Consider the following 22614-nt stretch of genomic DNA (forward strand, 5'->3'; position numbering starts at 1 on the left):
CCTAGATTTTGAAAAGACCTAATTTCACCCCTGTAGTTTACCTGAGCTTTTATGGGTATCCCATTTCTGATCTAAGCTTTAATGCATTCCTGTCTTTCCAGGCAAGAAATATAACAGTGTGCATTGAATTTAAAAGTTCTGATGAAGAAGGAGCAAAGCCACTGAAGGTGAGCTACAACAATATGATCAGAGGATGCTGTTTCTGAGGACATTACTTATAAAACCCAGGAATAGGGACTATACTGACTGAAACAATTAAAGAGTGAATGTCATACATCCTTCTGCATCTGAACTGTGGTTCTGTTAGATCAGAGCTTGACATGGAGATTCCAGCTTACAGTGCCACTTTGCAGTGCCAGCTTTCTGACTGGGGAAGGGCAAAGAAGATGATGTTAAAAAACTGAACTTCTTTTTGCAGTGCAGCTTGCTTATTCTAGAGTTTAGCATTTATCAAACATTTCTCACTGAGCTCAGGATGCTTGACTGAAAAGAGTGAAGCACAAAATTAGAAGGACCTAAGACTTAATTCTTAACTTTTGCTATTGCCCAAGGGCTATTGCTTAGTACAGTTGTGGTCTAGTTTCCCCCCACCAATAAATAAAATTTCCATGACTCAGTAATCAAGAGCCCCCAGACAGACTCTGCCAGAAAGGAGGTTGTTAACTGGGATAGCTTTTGTAACATTGAAAAGTCAGTAAAGGCACTGTATTGTGTATTGAACTGCATAAACATGAAATAGCTTTTGTAAAGGTTTTTGCAGAAAACTCTGATAACAGCAAAGAAGTCTAATGAGTCTGCATTGCTTAACTGAGCACAGGGTAATTTTCACAGAATCAATGGACTTTTACTGGAAGTGTGTATAAAAAGTCCAGGTTTGATCACTTAAAACATTCCTTTTAATATTTGATCAAAGTAATGATCAATCATTCATGACATTGTTTTCAATGTACATGCATATTAGATATACCAAGTCTAGTATCTTCACAATGTAATTAAAACATGTTCCTTTTATCAGTGCATTTATGGGAAACCAGGTGGACCATTATTTACAACATCATCCTATACTGCTGTGCTACATCATTCCCAGAATCCTGATTTCTATGATGAGGTCAGTGCTTTTCCTTTCATTAAATGTCTGCCAGTCCTCATGTTTGCCAATGAGACAGGAAAATATCTGTGAAGAATGCTTCTGTTACAACTGCTTGTGTATGGGGATGGAGCTGTGTTATGTGGATTGACATGCAGTCTCACGTTTTGTTTTCTTTTCTTGAATCAACTCAGTGAATCATTCCTTTTGTAAGATGTTCTGAGTACAGTTAAGATGCTGTAGAATTAATTAGGAACAGTCCAGCTCTCTAAAATGCACGTCTGGTTTGCATTAAGGGTCCAGCTGCATCTCTGAATTTAATGGAAACAGTAAACATTATGATGAAATGTGGAGCCAAGTGTCAGAACAAATCCCTCTCTGAGATATAAGATCTGCATTGGGGCATTTTTGTTGATCCAGTGGTCTGAACAGAATGTACAGTGACGTGTAGTGACTGCAACAAGTCCTTTAGCTGGTGCTTTTGAGGGTAGAGCTATAGAATAGAGTTCCTATCTTGGCCTTTGCCAAATGTTAGTCACACATGCACCTTTACGTTTCACCAACACCAAGTATTGATTCCCCAGACTCCCTGCAGGTGAACTTAATTTTTACCCTTTCAGTGACTGGTGTGTTTGATGGCCTGTGAATGTTATGTGCCTGTCCTGGATTTTCTGCTGCTGATTTATGTGTAGTGATAAGACTGGCAAACAGCACAGTGTAGAGAGCCAGCTTTTTCTAAATTTTTCTTGGAAAAACTTGCCTTTTCAGTAAAACTTCAATAAAATGGCAGAGCCAAGATCAGCAGGTAACATACAACTACACGTGAAGGATCAGTTGTAAGATTCATGTTTAGGAACTGAGTGAAACTTAAAAGCATTACGTTTTCAAGATCTTGAACTCCTTGCAAATCCTTTGCAAGATGTGTCATGGGGTTTAACGCATCTGAAAGTGTCCTTCATGTGATGCTGGTGAGCCATTTGGTTTGGGCAGACTACTTTCAATGTGAACAAAGAGCTGAATTGAGATGTTAATAGCCAGTTTGGCTGGCAGGGACGTGCACCTGTCCTAGATGTCCCTAGTACAGCAAGTGCAGCCTTTAAAAGAATGTAGTATGTTAAGAAGAAAGTTGTCTTGATCCCCATGTCTGAGTGCCCATTTCATGTGTATGTTTTTGGTATTAGATTCTTACCCATAAGCTGATTCAACACTGGGAGCATTTATCAATAGTTTCTAACCCTTACTTTAGTTTGGATAAGCTTCATCATAACTCATAAGGGCAAAGGGTCATTTTTATTAGTTCCTAGGGTAACATGTTTCGATTACTTTGTACTTTTATTCAAATAGATTAATAATTCCTCAACTCCTGTAGGTAGGGATTCATGGGGAATACATACAGGGTTTAAGACTGAGCAGAAATGATAAATAAAAGTTTATTTTCTTGTCAACCTTTATTAATTGGTCTTTGCCGTGAAATGATGATGGAGGAATAGCAGCGTTGTCATTTTAGTTTTTAGTTTGGTCATCCTGAAAATATGAGCATGAAATTACGGCTGCTGGAGTGCAGGTGGTCACTTCTAAGCAGGGTCCATCACTCTTTAGTTCTGTCCTCTTTCATCTTACACTCTCTCATCATAACTGAAAATATTCATCCACAAGACAAAGTGGAAAAAAGCTGGTTTTTGAGTAGAAGTGATAGATGACCATCCTAAACAATTTCCTTAAGAGAACGTTTACTACCATGGGACAAACCTTACCCAGTAAAGGCAGGCTGTACTTAGACATCTGCATTTGAGGGAGATGTCATTCATTTAGCCCATCTCTGATGCCTGGTTTAATCAATTTTTAAACTAAAGTGAGGTGTAACATTTTACATTTCAGGTGAAAATTGAACTTCCCACTCAACTCCATAAGAAACACCACATTCTGTTTTCATTTTATCATGTCACCTGTGACATAAATGCAAAAGCTAATGCCAAAAAGAAAGAGGCTCTGGAAACACCAGGTACCTGTAGTAGAATTACTTTCAATTATAAATATAAATGATTTACATTCAAATAAGGATTGCAAAATTTTTGGCTGGATATTATTGTCTTCCTTTGAACTTTAGAAGCTCGGGGTTTTTTTTTTCCAAAAGAGTCATATTTATTTGCTCTTGTGCACAGTGGGATATGCTTGGCTTCCTTTGCTGAAAGATGCCCAGTTAGCTTCCCAAGAACACAACGTGCCAGTGGCAAGCAGTCTGCCTCCCAATTACTTGAGCCTGCAAGAACCAACTAGTGGAAAGGTATTAATTCATCCTTCCTTATTATTCAGGTGGCGCAGAGCACTTATTTGCACATGTTTTACATGGGATCAGATTTCCATTTGCTGGGAAGTGTAAATAGTAAATAGGGTATCTGTTTCAGAACATTCATTTGCAAATCTTTGAGTGTAGGAACTAATGTATGCAGCACTGGACTGAGTGGCATATGTTGCTGATTCACAGGTGTAAATGGGAAAAGTGTATTTTATAACTGTGTATTCTGCAGTGTTATACCTAACTTGTCCCAAATGTGAATCAGAGTGGTCAGAAAGAACTCTCTTCCCAAACTCAGACCGTATGACATTCATTCTCCGGCTGATGTGATCCACAATTGTGATTCATTCTCCAGTTTTGTGGTGTGATATCATATTTTCCCGCTGATCCTGCCCAGCTTGGATTATTTCTGCCTCCTTGTGTTTGTTTTACTTATTGTCATGAGGACAGGGTGGGGCAGGGATCTGGTCCCTTGAATGAGAGCATTGGGCTTGTGTTAAAAAGCGGGTTTGTACTGCAGTAATTCTGTGTTTGTGGAAGCGCAGTAGCCAGTACAGTTCACGCACACTCTTGTGCAAAGCTGTGCACTGACAAGTTGATGCAAACTTGAATAAGTAGGAAATAGGTAGGAAAATGTTATTTTTTGGTTTTGTTTTGATAGCAGATCGGCTGTGATGTAAAATGGGTAGATAGTGGGAAACCGCTTTTCAAAGTCTCTACTTTTGTTGTATCGACAGTAAATACTCAGGTAAGAAAACCTCCCTCTTAGCTCTGTTATCTGCTTACAAATAAAAAGTGGCAAGGAATGCCTGAAAGGTGTTTTAAAATCTTGCATCAATTTGTTCCTATAACATTTAAAGATTATTTCAGTGTGGAAGGGTTAGATGCCAATGACAAAATACACACTTCGAGGAAAAATAAAAATTGTTTTCAGACATACCAACAGAAAAATTGTGGAATATCAGTTTAAATAGCAAGAAAATACATTGTGAACACAGAAAGAAAAAAGATTCTGGCCTTTGGAATCCCTTAAATTGCAAGGAAAAACGTAATCACTCACAATACTGAAAAAAGAGTGGTCAAAACACCTAGAAACAAGTTGTATATAGCAAGCTGTGCTGGGCAATGGGTTGGACTAAATAAGTTGATTTACTTTCAGTGCCTCACTTCTAAGGTGGTGGGGACCTGGGTGTGTTGTTCATGGGTATCACAGATGATTGCTGCAATCAGTTTCTGGTGCTGAATTGGAATCTTTGCTACAACACACATTGATGTGAATGTTTATCATTTCAGGATCCATACCTGAATAACTTTTTCCATCAGTGCCAGGAAAGGGAAAAGGATCTATCTCAGCCTCCTACCTCAAACTTTGTCTATTCTTGTAAGGTAAAGTAGTAACCTATTAGCATCAAGTGCACCACACAGTTGTATTTAGGGCTTTCTCTCAACTCATCCATCACTGCACAGTTCTAAACATGGCACAGGCATTTTTTTATATTTCCTTTCAGCAGTCTGTAAAATTTAATAGGTGTTTCGGGGTTTAGTTGTTACCATCATGTGGGTGCTTTCCCCCTTTCCTTCACTGTTCATATTTTCCAGTTTGAGTGTACCTTAATCAGATATAAGCTGCTTGGGAAGAGATTTTTGCTTTAATAAATAAAGAATAAATTCCAATAAATCATGGTCATTCTGGAATGATTTGGAAATGACCGAAATAAAAACCTAGGAGAAATTCAAAGGAGGGTTTGGGTTTTTTTAATTAAAAACTCAATATCTTTCTTGAATAGAGAAGATAATATAATGTCAGTCCAGTCAGGTTAGTGTGTTAATACTACTTTTTATCACCGTGCTTTTAACAAAAGTATTTTAGCCACAGCAAGATGAGTTTATCAGATCTCTGCATAAAAAAAAAGATAAGTTTTCATGAAAGTAGGAAATGCATGTGTTGAAAATAGTAATTAACTTATTGCCCTTAGATGTGTATCCTTAGTGAAATAAGAAAATTGGTTTGGGTTTCTCTCTTTTCTCTTTTTCTGCCCTTCAGTCAGGGTAGAGAAAAATAATATAATTCCGAAATTTGGGTGATGCCTACAGTTACATTGATGATCATGTTTAAAACAAAGCCCATGGGGAACCAGTTCTCAGCTTACTTGACCTGTTTTCCTGCTGCTATTACAGCATTGCATGCAGTGCATTTTACCTGCTGAAGTAGGAAGCTTCGTGGCAGTTGTCAGCTTTCATCGCTTGTATTAAAAGTTTCTCACTTTCTTTCTTATATCCCTTACAGAACTTGCTGAGGATTGAGAAGATCCATGTCATTATGAATTTTCTTCCTATAGTTCTGAATCAACTCTTCCGGGTTTTGGTCCAAAACAGCGACGATGAAGTTACAACAGCTGTGACCAGGTATCTGGATATTTCTTTCTTCACTCAGGATTGCAAATGTAGATGTCAGTCCAATTACAGCTGCTCTATGACATTTGGACTTCAGCAGGTGAGAATAATGCCTGCTTACCCCTTAACACAGGGCTCTGCAAATAATGCATGGAACAACGTGGTGTCGTGTGGCTGACTGTGATAGCAGCCAGGAAATCCTTGACCATGGTGGACACGTCTCTGTACCCAGAGGCAATCGTAGGTAAAAGTCTCATTTCTAAGGAGCTAAGTGCTTCCTGACAAAGCTGGTTTTCAGCTTTGGTTTATGTTTGGCTCTGGGGATGTGGCATTCAGCATAGAAAGAGCTTAGCATATTGCTGCATCCAGTGCAGAGTCAAAACAACCAGGTCACACTGTTCCAGGGCATTTTTTAATTAGACTATATCAGCGGTAACTGAAAAGCAATAGAAGCATTTTACTGTGAGCGGGCAAACAACTGGAATGGTTTGCTGAGCCTCTCATCCCCCACATAATGAAATTGTCTTTATTGATGATGTTAATCAGGGTAGAGGGAAAAAAAAATACTAGAGAGATTATTTTTGGTCTCTGCAGGAGGGCAGAAAGTTGCGTTGCATTTACTTTTGACCACAGTAGTGTTTTGGTTGTACTTCTGCCAGTAGCTAAACATGGGGACTACAATACTACTAGTAGGAAAAAATTACAACTGTCCCTGCAACCCTGTTAGACTCATCTGCTGTCAGTATACTTTATTTTCTTCCACAGACTGTGCTTCAGAATTAGTTCCTGAAGAAAGATTAGTTAGGAAAACTTAAAGGAACAAAGAAGCAGAATTCCCTGTCTTAGCCTCGAAAAACTAGAGTTTCAATATGCTTTTTCAAAGGGTTGTGGCATTTTTCAGGGCAAAGTGCAGTTTAATAACAGCTAGGTACTAGGATTAAAAGAACCTTTCCTGATAAATGTGTGTTATTTCATCACTGCACACTGTTTTCAAGGGAGAGAGGCCATCAGACCTTTGTTGGACCCCCTTTGTGGCCAACAAATCAACTGATGTTTAGGCTAGAGAGAATGAAGATTTTTGTCCCAGGCTACAGTTTCATCGTCAGTTAACTCACTAGGAAAGTGCTGTAGAAGGAGCAGATGTTTAAACTGTAGTTTTAAAGATTAGATGGAAAAATGGAATGATGTTAATTTTTTCATGCTTCAGATTTTGACTATAAACCCACCTGGCCTACAAAAACACAAAACAAAACAACAACAAAAAACCAACAACAACAACAAAACACACACAAAAAAACCCAAACACACACATACACAAAAAAAAAAAAAACCAAAAAAACAACACAAAAACAAAACACAAAAAAACCCACACAAAATCAAAACAAACAAAAAATCAAACAAACAAAAACACCAAAACACCACAACTCAAAACCAAAAAGGAGAAGTATTCTCAGTATTTCTTTCTTGCATGTGTGGTAGGTTTTGTGCTGGTAGGGCTGATGTCAATGGCAATATGCATGTCTGCTCTGTGTGTCATTCATTGACGTGTCCTATATATACCACAGTGTGTTTTGTCCTGAATAGCTTGAAGCAGCTTGTGTTGAACTTATTAAAAGCAACAACAACAAAATGAGAGCATAGATTGGCTTATGTGTTGGGCAGAAAACATTGTTCCTCTCATACTCTCATGGTTATTTGCTTGTCTGGGGGCCCAGTCGTGTCATCATTTCTCTGTCACATCTTTGCCAGAACTCATTTCGGTTTCAAAGCGGAATAAAGGCTGAAGGATTGAAATGGACACAGTTAATTCTGTCATGGCTTTTGTGTTTTGCTGCAAGTTTTACTTCTCCTACTAACAGCAAGAAATTAGATATATTAAAAACAGTGACTTAAAGAGAATTATAAAGCTTTTGATTCCAATAATGATTGCCAGGAATCGCTCAAATCACCAAGCTAGTCAAAAGGGGTACTTATATGTGGACCAGAGTCAGGCATATTAATAGCCTATTTTAGTCACTATGCATAACCCTCAATTTGAGATGTGGTTCACTAATATTTGACATTTGAGTATCATGAATTTAGCCATCCTTTTAAAATAAAAATTAGATTATAAAAGGGACTTTTCTATATTAAGTACCCTGAAAAAATGAGATCCAAATAATCAAAAGGAAATTATGGTCAAGTTGAAAAAGACTTTTTGCCCAGACTTGTATCTTCTGAAGCAGGATGATCTCAGAGATTTTTTTGTTATTCCTAAGTATCCAAGGTCTGTATAAGCTTTAGTTGGTTAACATTTTCTTTTATTATGATGACAGTACGTTATCCTTAAAACTGGGTGCATTTTATTCAGCCAATGCATATATAACAGCACAATCCAGGCAAGTGGAGGGCCCAAGGAATGACTGATTATTTTTTTTTCTCAGTGGACAGTTTCTGTTCATGCTGTTTATCATTTGGATCACATCTCTCGTGGACTGTTTCACATGAGCTTACAGTAACAGGACAATGGGATGAACCAGGTGGACTTTCCCTGCCTTATGACACAAAACAGCTCATTTTTTTTTCTTTTTCTTATCTTGCAGAGTTCTTACCAACATTGTTGCTAAGTGCCATGAAGAACAATTGGACAACTGCATCAATTCTTATGTGACGGTAGGGTTGCTTTTATAATGTTAACTACTGGGGGAGGTTGGTGATTTTGTGCATTTTTTTCCTGTTTATTAATTGTAGCCTTTCCTGCATTTGCATCATAACTTTCTGCCACTAGTGACTTTGTGACTGTAGCGAGGAAACTAACTTTAAAACTGTTCCTTTGAGAAGAATGAAGAACTGCTAGGAGTGTAGCTTTAGTGTCAGTCTCAGTGAAACGGTGCTAAACTGAGAATTTCCCACCAGGCAGGGTTTGAGAAGGAAGGAAGAGGGAAATAACTACATGAAAGATCATGAAACTTCAACCAGATGGATACCAGCAAGAGATTTAATGCTGTTTGCTTGTGGTTTGCAGCACTCCTCTTGACTGTGATGAGATTTATCACTATGAAGTATCTGGAAATCTATATTATGTAGGTACAGGGCTGCCCTCATTGCAGTTGAAAAGGATCCACAAGTAGTAATTTTTATGAACGAGGTACTTCTTGGTGCTTTTCATGGTTTCAAGGTGGCTTCATGTCTCTTAGGAGCTTTTGAAGTTAGCTTCTGATTATGAAGTCATGATTTTAGTTTCTGGATCCCATATTTTTGCATGTGCTGTTGTACATGAATTCTTTTCTCATCTGTGGAGTTCAGATTCTTGTAACTTCTCCCTGTTCACTCAGCTTTTTTCATCCATTATTGCTTTGAAGAATAGGGTGTATTTAGAATATAAATGGATATGCTCTGTGTAGGGAGTTTGGTTCTGGACAAGTTGTAGTATTAAAAAAACAAAGGAGTGGCCTCTTGAAAGATCATCTCCTTGTTTTCTATATCAGTTGAATATCCATTACATGAGTATGAATAATGCTGTTGGCCAGCAACTTTCTCATCATCAATACATTTGGGTAACAGCTTTTTAAGCTGAGAATTTTATGAAGCAGTGTGTTTTTAAGTAGAAGCATACATTAACTCCTGTTAATTTAATGGTGTTATTTTTTCCCTTCACTTATCTTTATTGTTTTGTCTCAGTTGCAGGGGAGAGGGCCAGAAAATTTTGTTCTAGTCACACTAGATGAATCAGTAATGAGAAAGTTGTAAAATCTCTGATTATTATGTTTATTAGCTTATTTGTGTATTTCAAATAGCCACATAGAGAAGAATGGTAGGTTGTTAGAAGAATTGAAGTAGATATTGCCTTCAGTTTGTCTCTTGACCTGCTCTGGTCAGTGATGACAGAACTAATGGAGGTGGTGATAGCAAGGAGAGAGCCCTCACAGTCATGGAAAGAAGCTGTGGGAGACACACAGTATGATGGGCTTCTGGCTGTAAAGATATCCTGCTTCACTGTGCAACAAGTAGTTTTCATAAAGTACATTTCATTTGTGAATTTGGAGTAATATTTGTGGCATAAGTTTGAAAGGAGGTGTTTAAATTAGTTTTAGGAATAAAGTAAAAGCAAATACATTCCTGAACAACTGGAAACTTTAGGTTGTTCATGGGTAGAACAGTGAAAATTGGTTAGGAGTTAGGTTGCTAAATGGGAAAACATTTCAATTTCAGAGTTGACAACTGTTGGTTGATATTTCCATGGTAGGGATTTACTTTCATACTTTATCAATGTATGTATTTACAGATCATGTACCTCAGTATCTGAGTAGTTCACTTTTCATCTCAAGTACTCCAGTTTAGGCACAGAAGAATTCTGCTGAGGTCCAGCAGAGCTGTTCAGGCTCCAAAATAAATAACTCATGTAACATTTAAATATAGTTAATGAAATGGGTATTAAAACCTCATCCACCCAATAACTTTAAAAAATTGCAGTAGACACCTACTGAAGGACCAGCTAAATATCTTTGAAACTACAGGTGATTATTAAGCTACACCAAAAGTTCATTTAGTCTATTTTCCCATTTCCAGCAGCAGTCAGAAACCAATAGCTGTTCATCTCTTTTATTTCCATCTGTAAGGAAACAAATACCTGATTTACAAATGCTGTTCTGGGAATAAGCAGGTTGAGAATTGTGACTCTCAATGCAGTAATAATGCGAAATTACACTGGCTTAAATAACTGGACCCAGAAGTGCCAAACTGCACAGGGAGAAGCTATAGCATCTGCTGTGGAAACATAGCTGAATACTAATAAGATATTTTCTAGGGATATTCCTTTCTTTTGCCAACCTGGTTGTATTGAAAAGATATTTGATCCCAACTGATGCACTGTCAGAGCTCTTGCTTAAGGGAAGGCACAGTGGTACTGAATTATTAGCTTAACATGTTGAATAAAACTCATAGTAGATGTATGAGTTCTGAGCAACTTGGTAGATAAATTCCTTTCTTGAGGGCTTGGTTTCTGAAAGGGGTGTAGTTTTCCCCTTCTGTCAGCTCCAGTGGGTGCTCTACGCCTTTCAGGATGAAGAGTTGTTACCATCTCTGACTGGCTGTTGCCACTGGAAGAAAGGAGCAAGTGAAAGGTGGCCCTGACTAGGTGGGTGAAAAACCCTCCATACTTCCTCTGCTTGCCTAATCTTTTCTTTCTTGGTGAACTGGCTTGAAAGGTAGTTTAGACATGTCAGGATCCTATGCTCTATTGAAAAAAAAAAAAATTAAAGTGCTGATTTTAAGCAAAATTTCCTCTTGATTCCCATTAAGCTGAAATCAACAGGAAGTTGTGTTTGAAACTGGGATTTTGTAGGGGAGCAGTGTTGTGCCATTACTGCCAGGGAAACTGAACTTCATGTGAATGGACTGTTCAGTCAAGATATCTTGGCAGCAGAGATTGTCAGTCTTGGTGGTATATAAATAATTTATTGTCACCGACTGGGGAGTTTGTTATATTTGTTGTAATGAACATTTTGATCATTTTTATTTTTCCTTTCTTCTCTAGTATGTGTTCAGGACCAAATCATTTGATGGAAGAACTGTCCACGAGGAGCTGTCCAAGAATATGACTGGTCTTCTGAAGTCAAATGAACAAGTAACAGTGAAACAGGTTTTAAAGGTAAATGTGATAGCTTGAATTAGCCCATTTATAGTTTTACTGCTGGTCTTCTGCCTGAAACCCACTTGTCTCATCTCTTTCTCCTCTCCCCTTTCCCTGTATGAGCTTTGTGCAAATGACATCAGTGCAGTGATTCAACAGTAGGCTTGGCAGACCTGCTGCAGGTTCTCAGCATAACACATTTCTCAGAATGTGGTTTGCAGAATAAAAGTTCCTCCTCTCTGTTACAGCTCAGTCTGAGTTGGAAACCTAATCCTGACACAATATGATGTGGGCAATTACTCTCAGGAGGCTTTGTTTTAATTTTTAATTTGGAAGTTGCGGGGAAAATATTCATCCGTATGTAGGACGTTTACAAGTGATTTCCTCTCCTAATCACCCTTGATTAACAGTTACCAAAATAGAATGATTGAGGTTTCCTGAGGTTTCTCATATCAAACCAGGTCTCAGAAATTCACACAGTGTGTAAGGCCCATCACTGAGCCTCTCAGTTATGGTACAAGAGCTATCCAGTCCAGCTCAGGAATTCCCAGTGGCAAAAATGTGCTCACCTGTTTAAAAAGAACCAGTTCTGATTTCCTGTGCTGAGCCACTGCAGTAGCAAAAAGTGGGATGAAAAAGCAGTAATTCTGGCCTGCAGGAAACGTGGGCCATCCAAAAGTACTTCTGGTTGGGTTTGTTTTGGGGTAGTTGGGGGTATTTTTGCAATTTGTAAGCTTTTTGAGTGTATTTGTCTCACATATCTGAGGATACAGATATCTGTATCCTACCTATTCACTATTACAAATGATATTTGAAGAACCACTCTGTGTTTTAAACAAGTACCATCTTATTCTGTGCCAAATTCCAGTCTTCTGCAACAGTTACCTGCAAATAAGCCATGAAGACAGTGCTCACTAGGAATGGGAAGACTGTAGGAGTGGTGCCTGGGGGCTCCTTGTTGACTTAGATTTTTAAATTTACTTGTCACATAGTTTTTATCATCGTGCATTACTGAGACATGCAATCCATCTGTAAGGAATGGTAATGCATCATAAAGTATTTATTCAGGTTATCATTTTTCTTTCACTATTTTTTTCTTCTTTTGAACAGCATTCCTGGTTCTTCTTTGCAGTTATCTTAAAATCAATGGCACAGCACTTGGTTGATACAAACAAAACAAAGGTAAGTATATACATAATCTCATTGAGTAGGCAATCCATCTCTTAGGGAAAATATGAAATGCAAATCCTGGGAAATACATATATTTAAACTTTTCTTCTTGACTGTACAGTCAAATAAATGCTGTTATACTTTGTAAAATATTTGGCTTACCTAAAAAAAAAAAATTATATTACCTGCTAGGCTCAAACCTGTTCTTGATTGTACAAGAGCTGAGGATAGATTTCCCACTTTCCTATGGACCAGATTGTTCTCTTTGGGGTTTATTCTCAGAATACATTCATGGAATTCTAGGAATATTTTTCTTCTATGTTGAATGGCCTGTGCTTTACTGTCTTTACTCTTGGCCTGAATGTATTTCCAGGTTTAAGGTGCAGCATCATGCACTCTCAAGTTGATGATCTATTCCCTGCTTAGGTTTCTCGAACTCGGAGGTTTCCAGAATCATTTCAAGCTGAGCTGGATACACTTGTGATGATCTTAGCAGACCACGTTGTTTGGAAGTACAAAGATGCTCTTGAAGAAACCAGGAATGCAAACTACAGCACTGCCAAATTTCTCAAGGTGAGATGTTCTGTCATTACAGCACGTGCACTTATTTCCCCATACTTAATGCAAACTAGAGGCCTTTCTAGTCAAAGGGTTTAAAACCAATTCTGAGTGAATGATGGCTCAATTTCCAAGTTCAGTGTTGGATGGTTCCATTTTCTATGGCCTTTCTCTAGTGCACTCTACACTGTGGTGGCTATTTTAGTCTGTAGACACAGTAAAAATTAAAAGTTTGATCAATTTATTGTTCCTGAAAGTAAATGTAAAAATCAAGGCAGATTCACCAGTTCCCTGATTTTCCTTGCCCTGCTGAAGGCTGACCTCATCTGCACAGACAATTCAAGTGTATGGGTGACCCAAAGTGAACAGCCAGTTAAGTCAGGTCAAGTACTGCTCTTTTTGGCTATAAAATAATAATTCTTTTTTTTTCCCTACTTTCTTAGCGCTGTTTTACATTTATGGATCGTGGATTTGTGTTCAAGATGGTCAACAATTATATAAGTATGTTTGGAGCTGGAGATGGCAAGGTATAGCTTCGATTTATTTTTTTGTTTGTTTGCTTCTGTTTTTTCTAAAATGATTAACTAGCAGAATATTTATATATTGAAACTATTTATGATTCCATGACTTCACCATGCTCAGAACTCAAGTCAGTGAAAACATTTACTGAAAATATGGATTAAAACCTCATGGTTCCGAGCCATCTATTCCCCTTTTCTGGAAGTAAATAGCCATGTTTTAGCAGCTACTCAGTCGAGACCTGTAAGAGCAGGCTCTGCAGACTGCTCAGGACAAAGCATTCAAAAGGCTGAATTTAAGCTCTGATTCTTTGAGTGTATTCTTGTGGTTTGATCCATAAAGATCAGCAGCAATTGGCATTTATTTTCTTTGAGGAGGATAGAGTAAGAGCATATGAAAGCAGTTACCAATGAGTAAACTCGAGTGAGGCTGTAACCATGAATGCCATGCTCTTACTCACTGATGATGCAAGAAGGCCAATCTGCTCCAAATTAGTTTGTGCTCACTACGAGGAAAATTCCCTGCAACCTGAATTTCTTCTACAATACCTGCAATAGTCACTGATACAGTTTGAACAATAAATTTCAAACAGCAAGAGGTCCCCAAATTATTCAGTGGGAATCCTTTGCTCTTCATCCATCAGGATGAGTCACAGGCTTTTTTTCTTCCATGCCAGAGTTTATGAGCTATCACACCAGAGCATATATATAGATAACAGAATTATTCAAGATATACAATCCGAATGACTCACCTTTCCCCAGAAAGCTTACACAACTTTCATCCATTAACTTTTTATAATTCTTTAGTGGTGATCTGGGCATTTGTAGATGGAGTGAGATTACTTCAGGTCTTTTTTGCTTTTCACTGTAACCAATTTCCCTCTGCTCTCAGGTCTTCTTTCACCTAATCTCTGGAACAGATGTAGAATGGAGTCTCTCAATTATTGATGTCATAGCCTAAAGTCTGTAATTCTGTAAATAATATTATGCAATCTGAAAACTGTTTCCACATTTCAAACTTCCCTAAATACAGTCAACCACAGAAACAGATGTTTAATTAAAAAAAGCCCATTAATGGCCAATGGAAAAGCCTGAGATTAATCAGTGTACAGAGCAGTACTTAGCACCTCCTTGGCAGTAAGTGTGTGAGCATTGCCAGAATCCCTCCAGATCCATCTGCCAGGGTGTTGGAAGAAGAATCACTGCGGAGTTGTGACAGATGTACTGCTGGAACAGGCTCTGTAGCACTTGAAAACAATAGTCACAAAATAAAACCAGAGATTTCTGACCTCAAGGGGAGAGAGGCCTTGCATCATTTTCGTTTCAGTCCAATGCCTAAGCAAGAGTCAGTCTTCTAAACGCGCTGCAAGATTTCTTTCTGTGTGCCTTTTACTTCTTTAACTGGATTGTTTATGTATCAAAAAGATGATCTGCAATCTGACCTCTCTTTTCAGAAAATGTAACAGTGTATATTGTTGCCTGAATATTTTCTTGGTGTATCAGTCTATAGCAGCGCAGTTTGAACTAATTGTAATTTTGTTCCACAGAGATATCCCTCACGGTATTGTGTGTTTTGACATTTAAGGGTTGTTTTGAGAAATATTAATTCAAAACTTGAATTACCTCGTTAGAAACACAGCTCATTGCTGTGTTCCCTCAAAATGTCGCAGTTCCTCTTGGGAAACACATTTCAGATGCTTCATTTCTTTATTTGCCATTAGCATGTCCAGCTGTGTTCCTGATGAGGTGCAAGAAAACGTTTCAGGAAAAAGTTTCCCTACTATCCCCTACTGGGTAGACTCTGAAAAGTGCATGTTCCAGGTATCCCAGGGTGACAGTGCCAGCAGAAATGCTGCAGTTTAATTTTAGTTTAGATTAATTTTATTTTTCAAATTAAAAGACTTCTCTAGCACTTTCTAATGCTAGAGCATTCAGAGTAGCCCTGAATAACTGCTTTCTGCCACTGAAAAGAGTGAGCTGAGAAGATGGAAATAAAAATTTCTTATTGTATATCATGTATTGTCTTTATATCCCAGTGTCACATCATTATAGTAGGAATGATAAAATTCTTGAGGTAGTTGTAAGGCTCCACAGAAGATCATGGATGGCTTCTTTGGAGGGAGATATGAAGGAAATAATAGCAAAAGTATATATTACCCAAATCCCTTGGAGCTGGAACTCACTGGCATCAACAGAGGAAGTTTTTACTACTGTCAGTAAGTTCTAGATCTGAGCTGCTTGGCTGAACCTTTGTATTTGACTGGCAAAAAAAAAAGAAAAAAGGAAGTAAGTAAAAAGAAAAGAGAAGTCATAACTATGATGGTTCAAAATTTCTGTAAACTGGAGAAGATACTTCGCTATGATTATATACTTTAGTATGTGTCATCAAAAGACCCAGCGTAGCTTTAAATATACCTTAAATATTTAGTTTGATTCAAGCTTAGGTTTATCAGTATGTCTTCAACAGAAAATCATAGTTGAAGAATCCAAAAAGCTTGTTTGTCCGTGACAAGTTCTTTTGATAACAGAGATGAAAACCACACGTTATTCGTGCAGCTTGGCATAACAAGCGGTAAGGTTTCATTGCTGGGTGTCAGTGTGAAGTTTGAGGTAGAGACAAGTAGTAGTGGAGCTCTGTCTCGCCATTTCCCCTGTTTTAACCTGAATTGAGGCGTTGCCTGTTGTGATTTTCAGACTTTACATCAGTTCAAATTTGACTTTCTGCAAGAAGTCTGTCATCATGAGCACTTTATCCCTCTGTGCCTGCCCATACGGTCTTCAAACATTCCTGGTAAGGTGCCTCCCGGGAGGGTTTCTATGCGACAGCGAGTTATTGGGAGGTTCAAAGAGCAAATAATAATTAACTCTCTGAAGTGCTCTCATCAGGCTCTGAGCCCTCAAACAGTTTTTCAGGTGTGGCACTTTAGCAGTGTGTAAAAATAACTTAATTTCAGTAAATAAATGTAAATAAATGCAACCTCTGACAGCCCAGTGAGGGGGTTGGGAGGTGGCTCTCGCTGGAAGCTTTTAGGTTGAATTAACTGGACTCTTTATGATGACTGATTTACTAAATCAGTAAGGCTACTGCAGCAGCCTTGGGAGGTGGTGAACTAGGGAAGGGTTTCAAAAGGTACAACAGAAAGGGAAGAAGCTCAAACAATGGGCTCATCTCTATTTTACTTCTCCTTGCAACATCAAAAAATGCATTTGGTTCTGACACGTAGCTTTTTTTAACAGTAGAAGCTGCTTAATTCAAATTTGAGTCAATTATTAAAAACAAAAGCAAAGCAAATATATTCTTCACAATTAATACAATGAATAATTAAAAAGCGCGTTATTTTTGCTTATTTTTTCTGTTTATGAAAAATGAAGACACTGTGACACCACCAGAATCAGCACAGGAATATCGAACATCAGGTATGAACAAAATGGCTGCATAAGCGAGCAGAACTGCACATCAAGAGCTTTAAGGTTTACTGTGACTGCTGCCACTGCATTTAGACAAAAATTACTTACCATTTTTAAAAGTGGAATTGCTCTCGATTCTCTGTGGGTTTTGTAGAACCCTTCCAGCCAGGATATGGGACCAACAATTTCGACTTTGTGCCCCCAAGAAATTAGTCGTCTTATGAGCAAAACATTTGAGATTCTCATGTGGGAATTTATGCATAAATAGTAGAGACTGCATGATTTTGAGAAATAATAATATTAGATTAATTCTTTGTGGGAAGTGACGGAGCAGAATGAGACAGATAAATCACAAAATCGAGGTTTAACAGTGGATTTAAAATTTGAAAAATATAAACTATGTATTAATTTAAGCATTCTTGTCCCTTCTGTTCCAAGATATTCCAGAGTACACACTGACTAATGAATTTTGCCGTAAACATTTCCTAATTGGAGTCCTGCTGCGGGAGGTTGGGTTTGCCTTGCAAGAAGACCAGGATATCAGGCACTTAGCTTTGGCTGTGCTTAAAAACTTAATGGCAAAGCATTCATTCGATGATCGATATGCAGACCCGGTAAAGAAACTGTTTATTCTTTTCATTTGCTTGTTCACACAATAGCTAAACATATTAAGCCACTTGTAAATGTTTAGTAGTTTCTTGAGGATCTTGTTGTATATTTTATTTTCAGGCAAAACAGGCACAAATAGCAAACCTGTACATGCCACTTTATGGAATGCTTTTGGACAATATGCCAAGGATTTACATGAAAGATATGTTCCTCTTCAATATCAATACTTCCAATCAGGTAATTCCATGTGATTTTTTTGGAGCACTGAAATGGTCAAACTGAGCCAGTCTAACCCAGTCAGTCTGGTGAGAAGAGGTCCAAGTTTATGCTGGTCACAAATTAGCTAACAGAATGCAGTTCTGAAAATGCTGATATATTTTCATCTGCAGAGTTTAGTTTGGAAAGTCTCAGGTTGCAGAGCACCTGCAGGGCTGGGATCAGACCCAGGACACCAACTGGAAACTCAAGATTAGAAGTTTGGAGCCCCAGCCAGCCTCAGTACATTCACCCTGCTGCTGCAGGCTGGGGGCTGAGGGTGTGTGCTCAGGCAGGTCCCTTGGCAGGAGACTGGGAGATGGTGATGTAAAGAACAGCTCCCATTGCCCACAGATTCTTTTCAGGGTTATATGGTGGACCCAAAGCCAGCACAAAGGGGGGACCATGAGCTATACCATGAGCAGGAGGCAGAGGGAATGCATACAAGTAACTGAAGGAGGGAAGGGGTACAGAAACAGCTTTACTGCCACAGAAAATGTCTGTATAAACTGCAAATTGGGAGAAGTATGTTTGTTTGTTTCTTAGAAGTTTAAATGTGTTATAATCATAGTCCTGCTCTAAAAACTAGAAGCCAATTTCTGTAGGGGTGTTGTGTCTTTCAGTCCTTCCAGCCAATGACCCCATTTCATCTGAGCATTTCTAATGGCCATTAATGTTCTTTTCTCAATGCTGTGTTAGTGTTTCAGAAGCAAACACAGTCAGGCTTGCCCAGTCTTTTACAAATTCCACTATGAGAGGGCTTCATATTTGGCATATTATGACAAACCTTGATCCTTGGAGGCTGTCAGGTCTAAACAACTGAAAGTAGGTTGTCAAACTCAGCATCTAAGCCTACTGGGTGTGCTGTCATTATCAAAGTTATGAGCGATATCACCTGTTGGGCTTTCCTCTGTTTCTTTTAAATACAGGGATCTAGGGATGACTTGAGCACAGCTGGAGGGTTTCAGAGCCAGACAGCAATGAAACATGCAAACTCTGTGGACACATCCTTTTCCAAAGATGTTCTGAACTCTATAGCAGGTACAAATAACTGATTGAACACACACTTAGTCAGATTTCTGTGTATCTCAATCCATCGTGCTTTCTGCTTAGTGTTCGTGGAGGATGTCATTAACCCATTTTGTACTGTATCCGGGGAAACATGGTATGCAATGTTTCTCTTCCCTTCGGGTGTTTCTGGATTGATTTTTATTTCTTTGGTGAAGCTGTTTTTCTTAGACTGCTTCACTTTCTTTCCTGCTTTGGAATGATGCCAGTATTCAGGCTCTCAGAAATCCCTTTGCCTGAGTTCATTCTTGTGGTCTCTGCCTGACTTAAGAATAGTTCCAACGTTTCTCCTGAAAACCCCTGGCAAATATTCTTAGTTTTTCCAGACTTAACAGAAGGGTAGAAACACAACTCACTTTGTTCATTTTCTCCAAACCCCATTTCAAAATTCAGGGAAGTGAATTCAGGCATCTTTCCACTGATTTTTGTGGCTTTAGGTCAGGCCTGACAGAATGCAACAGGCCATTTTAATGCCATGAAAAATGGAAACTGAATCATTGTACTTCAACTTGTTGCATGTTTTCAGTACTAAACATACCCATCAATAGCTTTGCTATTGGAAGGTCAAAGCACTTGTCTCAATCCAGCATGTGACACATTTTAAGTTTTCCATTTTTTTTTGTTAGTTTTTGTATCCATAAATGTTTTAGTTTAGCATGTTTGCTATGACTTTCATTTACAGCCTTTTCATCAATAGCTATCTCTGCAGCAAACCATGCTGACTCCAGAGCTTCCTTAGCAAGTCTTGAATCTAACCCAAGTACCAATGAAAAAAACAGTGAGAGAACTGACACGTGTGAAAAGGTACATGTGCAAATGTTGAAAACGCTTACTAGGGGTGGAAGTCTGTCACTGTGCTAAACAAGGCCCTCTGCTGTCACTTCAACAGATCATGAGACCTTTGTCTTTGATTGGATCAACTCTTCGTTTCGACAAGTTGGATCAAGCTGAGACCAGAAGTCTTCTTATGTGTTTCCTTCACATTATGAAAACCATTTCGGAAGGTAAGAAAATGTGCGCTCACTACTTAATTTATATTGTTGTAAAATACTCTGAATGCTGTATCCAAACAAAAATTAGATTAAAATAATTATCAGCGTATTTTACAGGCTTTGGGTCGAGTTTAATTTGCTGTAACAGATACATAATATATTTTAATATCTCCCTTTAGATGCACTGATTTCCTACTGGTTGAGAGCACCATTCTCAGAAATAACAGACTTTTTCAGCATTTTAGAGTAAGTTTACTTTGTGGTTGTTTGATTTTTATGTTGAATATTCTAAAGTGATGGCTGCAAACAATTTCTCTTTGGGTTTGTCCACCTAGTGGAATAGGCTGAGATAGCTCTTGTATCTTAAATTATTTTGCCATAGTCTTCCAAAGTCATAATGAGACACGGTTAATATGATCCCTGTCCTCCAATATGTTGTCACTTCCACGAAGAGGGATCATAGTGCTTTGAGTTCTTTTTGCTTACTAGCAGGTTCATGTGCCACAGGTCTCATTGAGGCACTAAAATTCAGCAATTTTTTTCCTAAGTATGAAACCATTAATAGCTTCACATGTGTTAATAGCTTAAAATGTGTTGTTTTATCTTTCAGGGTTTGTCTGCAAAATTTCAGATATCTAGGAAAACGCAATATTGTAAGGTAATGTTCTAGTGACAGACTTTATATTACAGTATTTAAATATTACAGCATTATATTGGAATTAAATGAGGTTGACAGTGTATCTACGAATTTCCTCCTGAAAGCATCAGTTTGCCATAAGCCAATGCGTGCTTCATTTTTTGTTTTATGGAAATAATGTTATCATGGTGTTCTGGATATCTGAATGCATACCTGTTACAAAAGATGAATTGCATGCAATTATATGATAACCATTCTTGTGTTCATAACTCAAAATACTGGGCCATTCTCAACAGTATTTCTGTTCATATGCCAAACAAGGGAACTTTGAACACTGTAATTCCATCCATGTAATGGAAAGAATAGTTCTAATGGGCATAAAAGTTTCACAGCAATAAAAAAAAATTAATGTTCTGCCTCTCCGTACTCTCTGAAAAAAAAAATGTGAGACCATGTTCAGCTGTGAAATGTTAGAGGCACACTTTATCTCAGTTGATGTTTCATTTTTAATTTTAGGGTAGCACTGTGAACTGGTCTATATGTCATACAGTGTAAAAATTCAAGGTCACCAGATACACCAGTTCATGCTCCACAGCAGGTTTTGTCAGGCCTGCATTTATTCTTCAGGGACGTGGCAAAATCAGCGTCACATTCCATAACAGGTTAACGCTTATTTTCTCTTAACAGGAAAATTGCTGCTGCTTTTAAGTTTGTTCAGGCCACCCAGAATAATGGAACCCTGAAAGGTTCGAACTCCTCCGGCCAGGCATCGGGGCTGCTCTCCCAGTGGTAATGTCCCATTGCATTACTAATTGAGTAAAAACAAACCCATTGCTGTCACCCTCCAGCCCTCGTACCCTGCCACAGCACTGACCAAAAAGAGGCTGATGGAACATGTAGCACATGAGTTTTCATGGATTGTGTGGTAATAAGCTGCAGGTGCAGCACATCTTTAATAATATTTTTGGTCTTTTTAGAGGAAAGCAGGATCCTTTTCATGTTACAATGTAAAACTGTAGAGAGAAAGCAAGCTTTTGACCCTGTGCAGTCATGTTTCTGCTGTCTCCAGTACCTTCACACTTTTCCTACTCAGATCAGCATTTATTGTCTTGTTGTAATATAGAGCATTTTTTGGTGATGAGCTGAGGGTTGAAGTACAGTTGATGACCAGTTCTAACTTGCATTTACATTTATGTATTTCAGTTTGCAGAAATGTTCTTTGGAAACCTGACTTTCCACCCCTACCTCCCCAGAAAAACACAAAACAAAACACAGCCCCACCCACTGTGACCATTAATCAGAGACTTTATCACATTAGGTGGCATAAGCCTGACCATCAGTTCGACACCTGTGTTGGGAACTGCTTTTCAATCTGAAATGTTAATTTTTAAAACTATCTTTGTAAAAATAACAAATAAACAAAAAGGAAACCTAGATGCAGGAAGTAATTCTGTCCTAGAATATTTTGTAAATATTGTCAGAGTCTGATTTTGTAAATTTACAAAACTACATTTTTAAAAGAAATAAACTATAAGTGTATTTTAATAAATTACCTGAATTTTGATGTTAAGTCTTGCTGAATTCTGTAGTAGTTACAAATTCAAAATCCTTTAAAAGATGATGATAATCCTTGGTATTTTGGTTCTAAGCTTCTCATTATAAATTAATGATATATTTGTCAGCATCAAAGAGGATTAAAAGAGCACATGCATATGTACACACATATTTTTACTGTCATTGTCGGTTTGTCATAATTTTTTCGCCTCTCAGAAGTCTGTATCATTTTTTTCTCAAGCAGGATATATTCTTCTTATATTCTGAGCTAACAGAACTCATCTCAGTTTGTCATCATCCAGAGACAGTTTTCCAAACATCAACCAGCTATTAAGGCTGGTGGTGTATTTCAGTGCTCAGTTTTGTCCCCTGTGATCTCAAGAAATCACAGCACATGTTTGTTTTGTCCACCTTGACTTTCTTCATCTTTGTTTCTCTGAAAAATTTGGCATCACTT

At 38.1% G+C, this 22614-nt stretch overlaps 1 protein-coding gene across 14 annotated transcripts in view; it reads left to right on the forward strand.

The window, feature by feature from the left end:
- DOCK10 (dedicator of cytokinesis 10) overlaps positions 1-22614 on the forward strand; it is a 142235-nt gene that overhangs the window by 97125 nt on the left and 22496 nt on the right. For 9 of the 14 annotated variants that reach the window (XM_050308606.1, XM_050308605.1, XM_050308611.1 and 6 more), the window contains exons 18-39: positions 102-167; positions 1016-1108; positions 2966-3089; positions 3250-3371; positions 4045-4131; positions 4677-4769; positions 5671-5789; positions 8360-8429; positions 11293-11406; positions 12499-12570; positions 12985-13131; positions 13560-13643; positions 16329-16425; positions 17007-17051; positions 17481-17656; positions 17772-17888; positions 18836-18947; positions 19657-19778; positions 19864-19978; positions 20146-20212; positions 20577-20624; positions 21291-21392. In XM_050308606.1, the coding sequence (XP_050164563.1) occupies positions 102-167; positions 1016-1108; positions 2966-3089; positions 3250-3371; positions 4045-4131; positions 4677-4769; positions 5671-5789; positions 8360-8429; positions 11293-11406; positions 12499-12570; positions 12985-13131; positions 13560-13643; positions 16329-16425; positions 17007-17051; positions 17481-17656; positions 17772-17888; positions 18836-18947; positions 19657-19778; positions 19864-19978; positions 20146-20212; positions 20577-20624; positions 21291-21392 (2192 nt within the window). The remainder of the gene's footprint in view (positions 1-101; positions 168-1015; positions 1109-2965; positions 3090-3249; positions 3372-4044; positions 4132-4676; positions 4770-5670; positions 5790-8359; positions 8430-11292; positions 11407-12498; positions 12571-12984; positions 13132-13559; positions 13644-16328; positions 16426-17006; positions 17052-17480; positions 17657-17771; positions 17889-18835; positions 18948-19656; positions 19779-19863; positions 19979-20145; positions 20213-20576; positions 20625-21290; positions 21393-22614) is intronic. The other 5 variants (XM_050308600.1, XM_050308613.1, XM_050308612.1 and 2 more) reach the window with 3 other exon arrangements.

The sequence above is a fragment of the Myiozetetes cayanensis genome, unplaced genomic scaffold (genome assembly GCF_022539395.1).
Source record: "Myiozetetes cayanensis isolate MyiCay16 unplaced genomic scaffold, myiCay2020 scf13, whole genome shotgun sequence".
Lineage (NCBI taxonomy): Eukaryota > Metazoa > Chordata > Aves > Passeriformes > Tyrannidae > Myiozetetes > Myiozetetes cayanensis.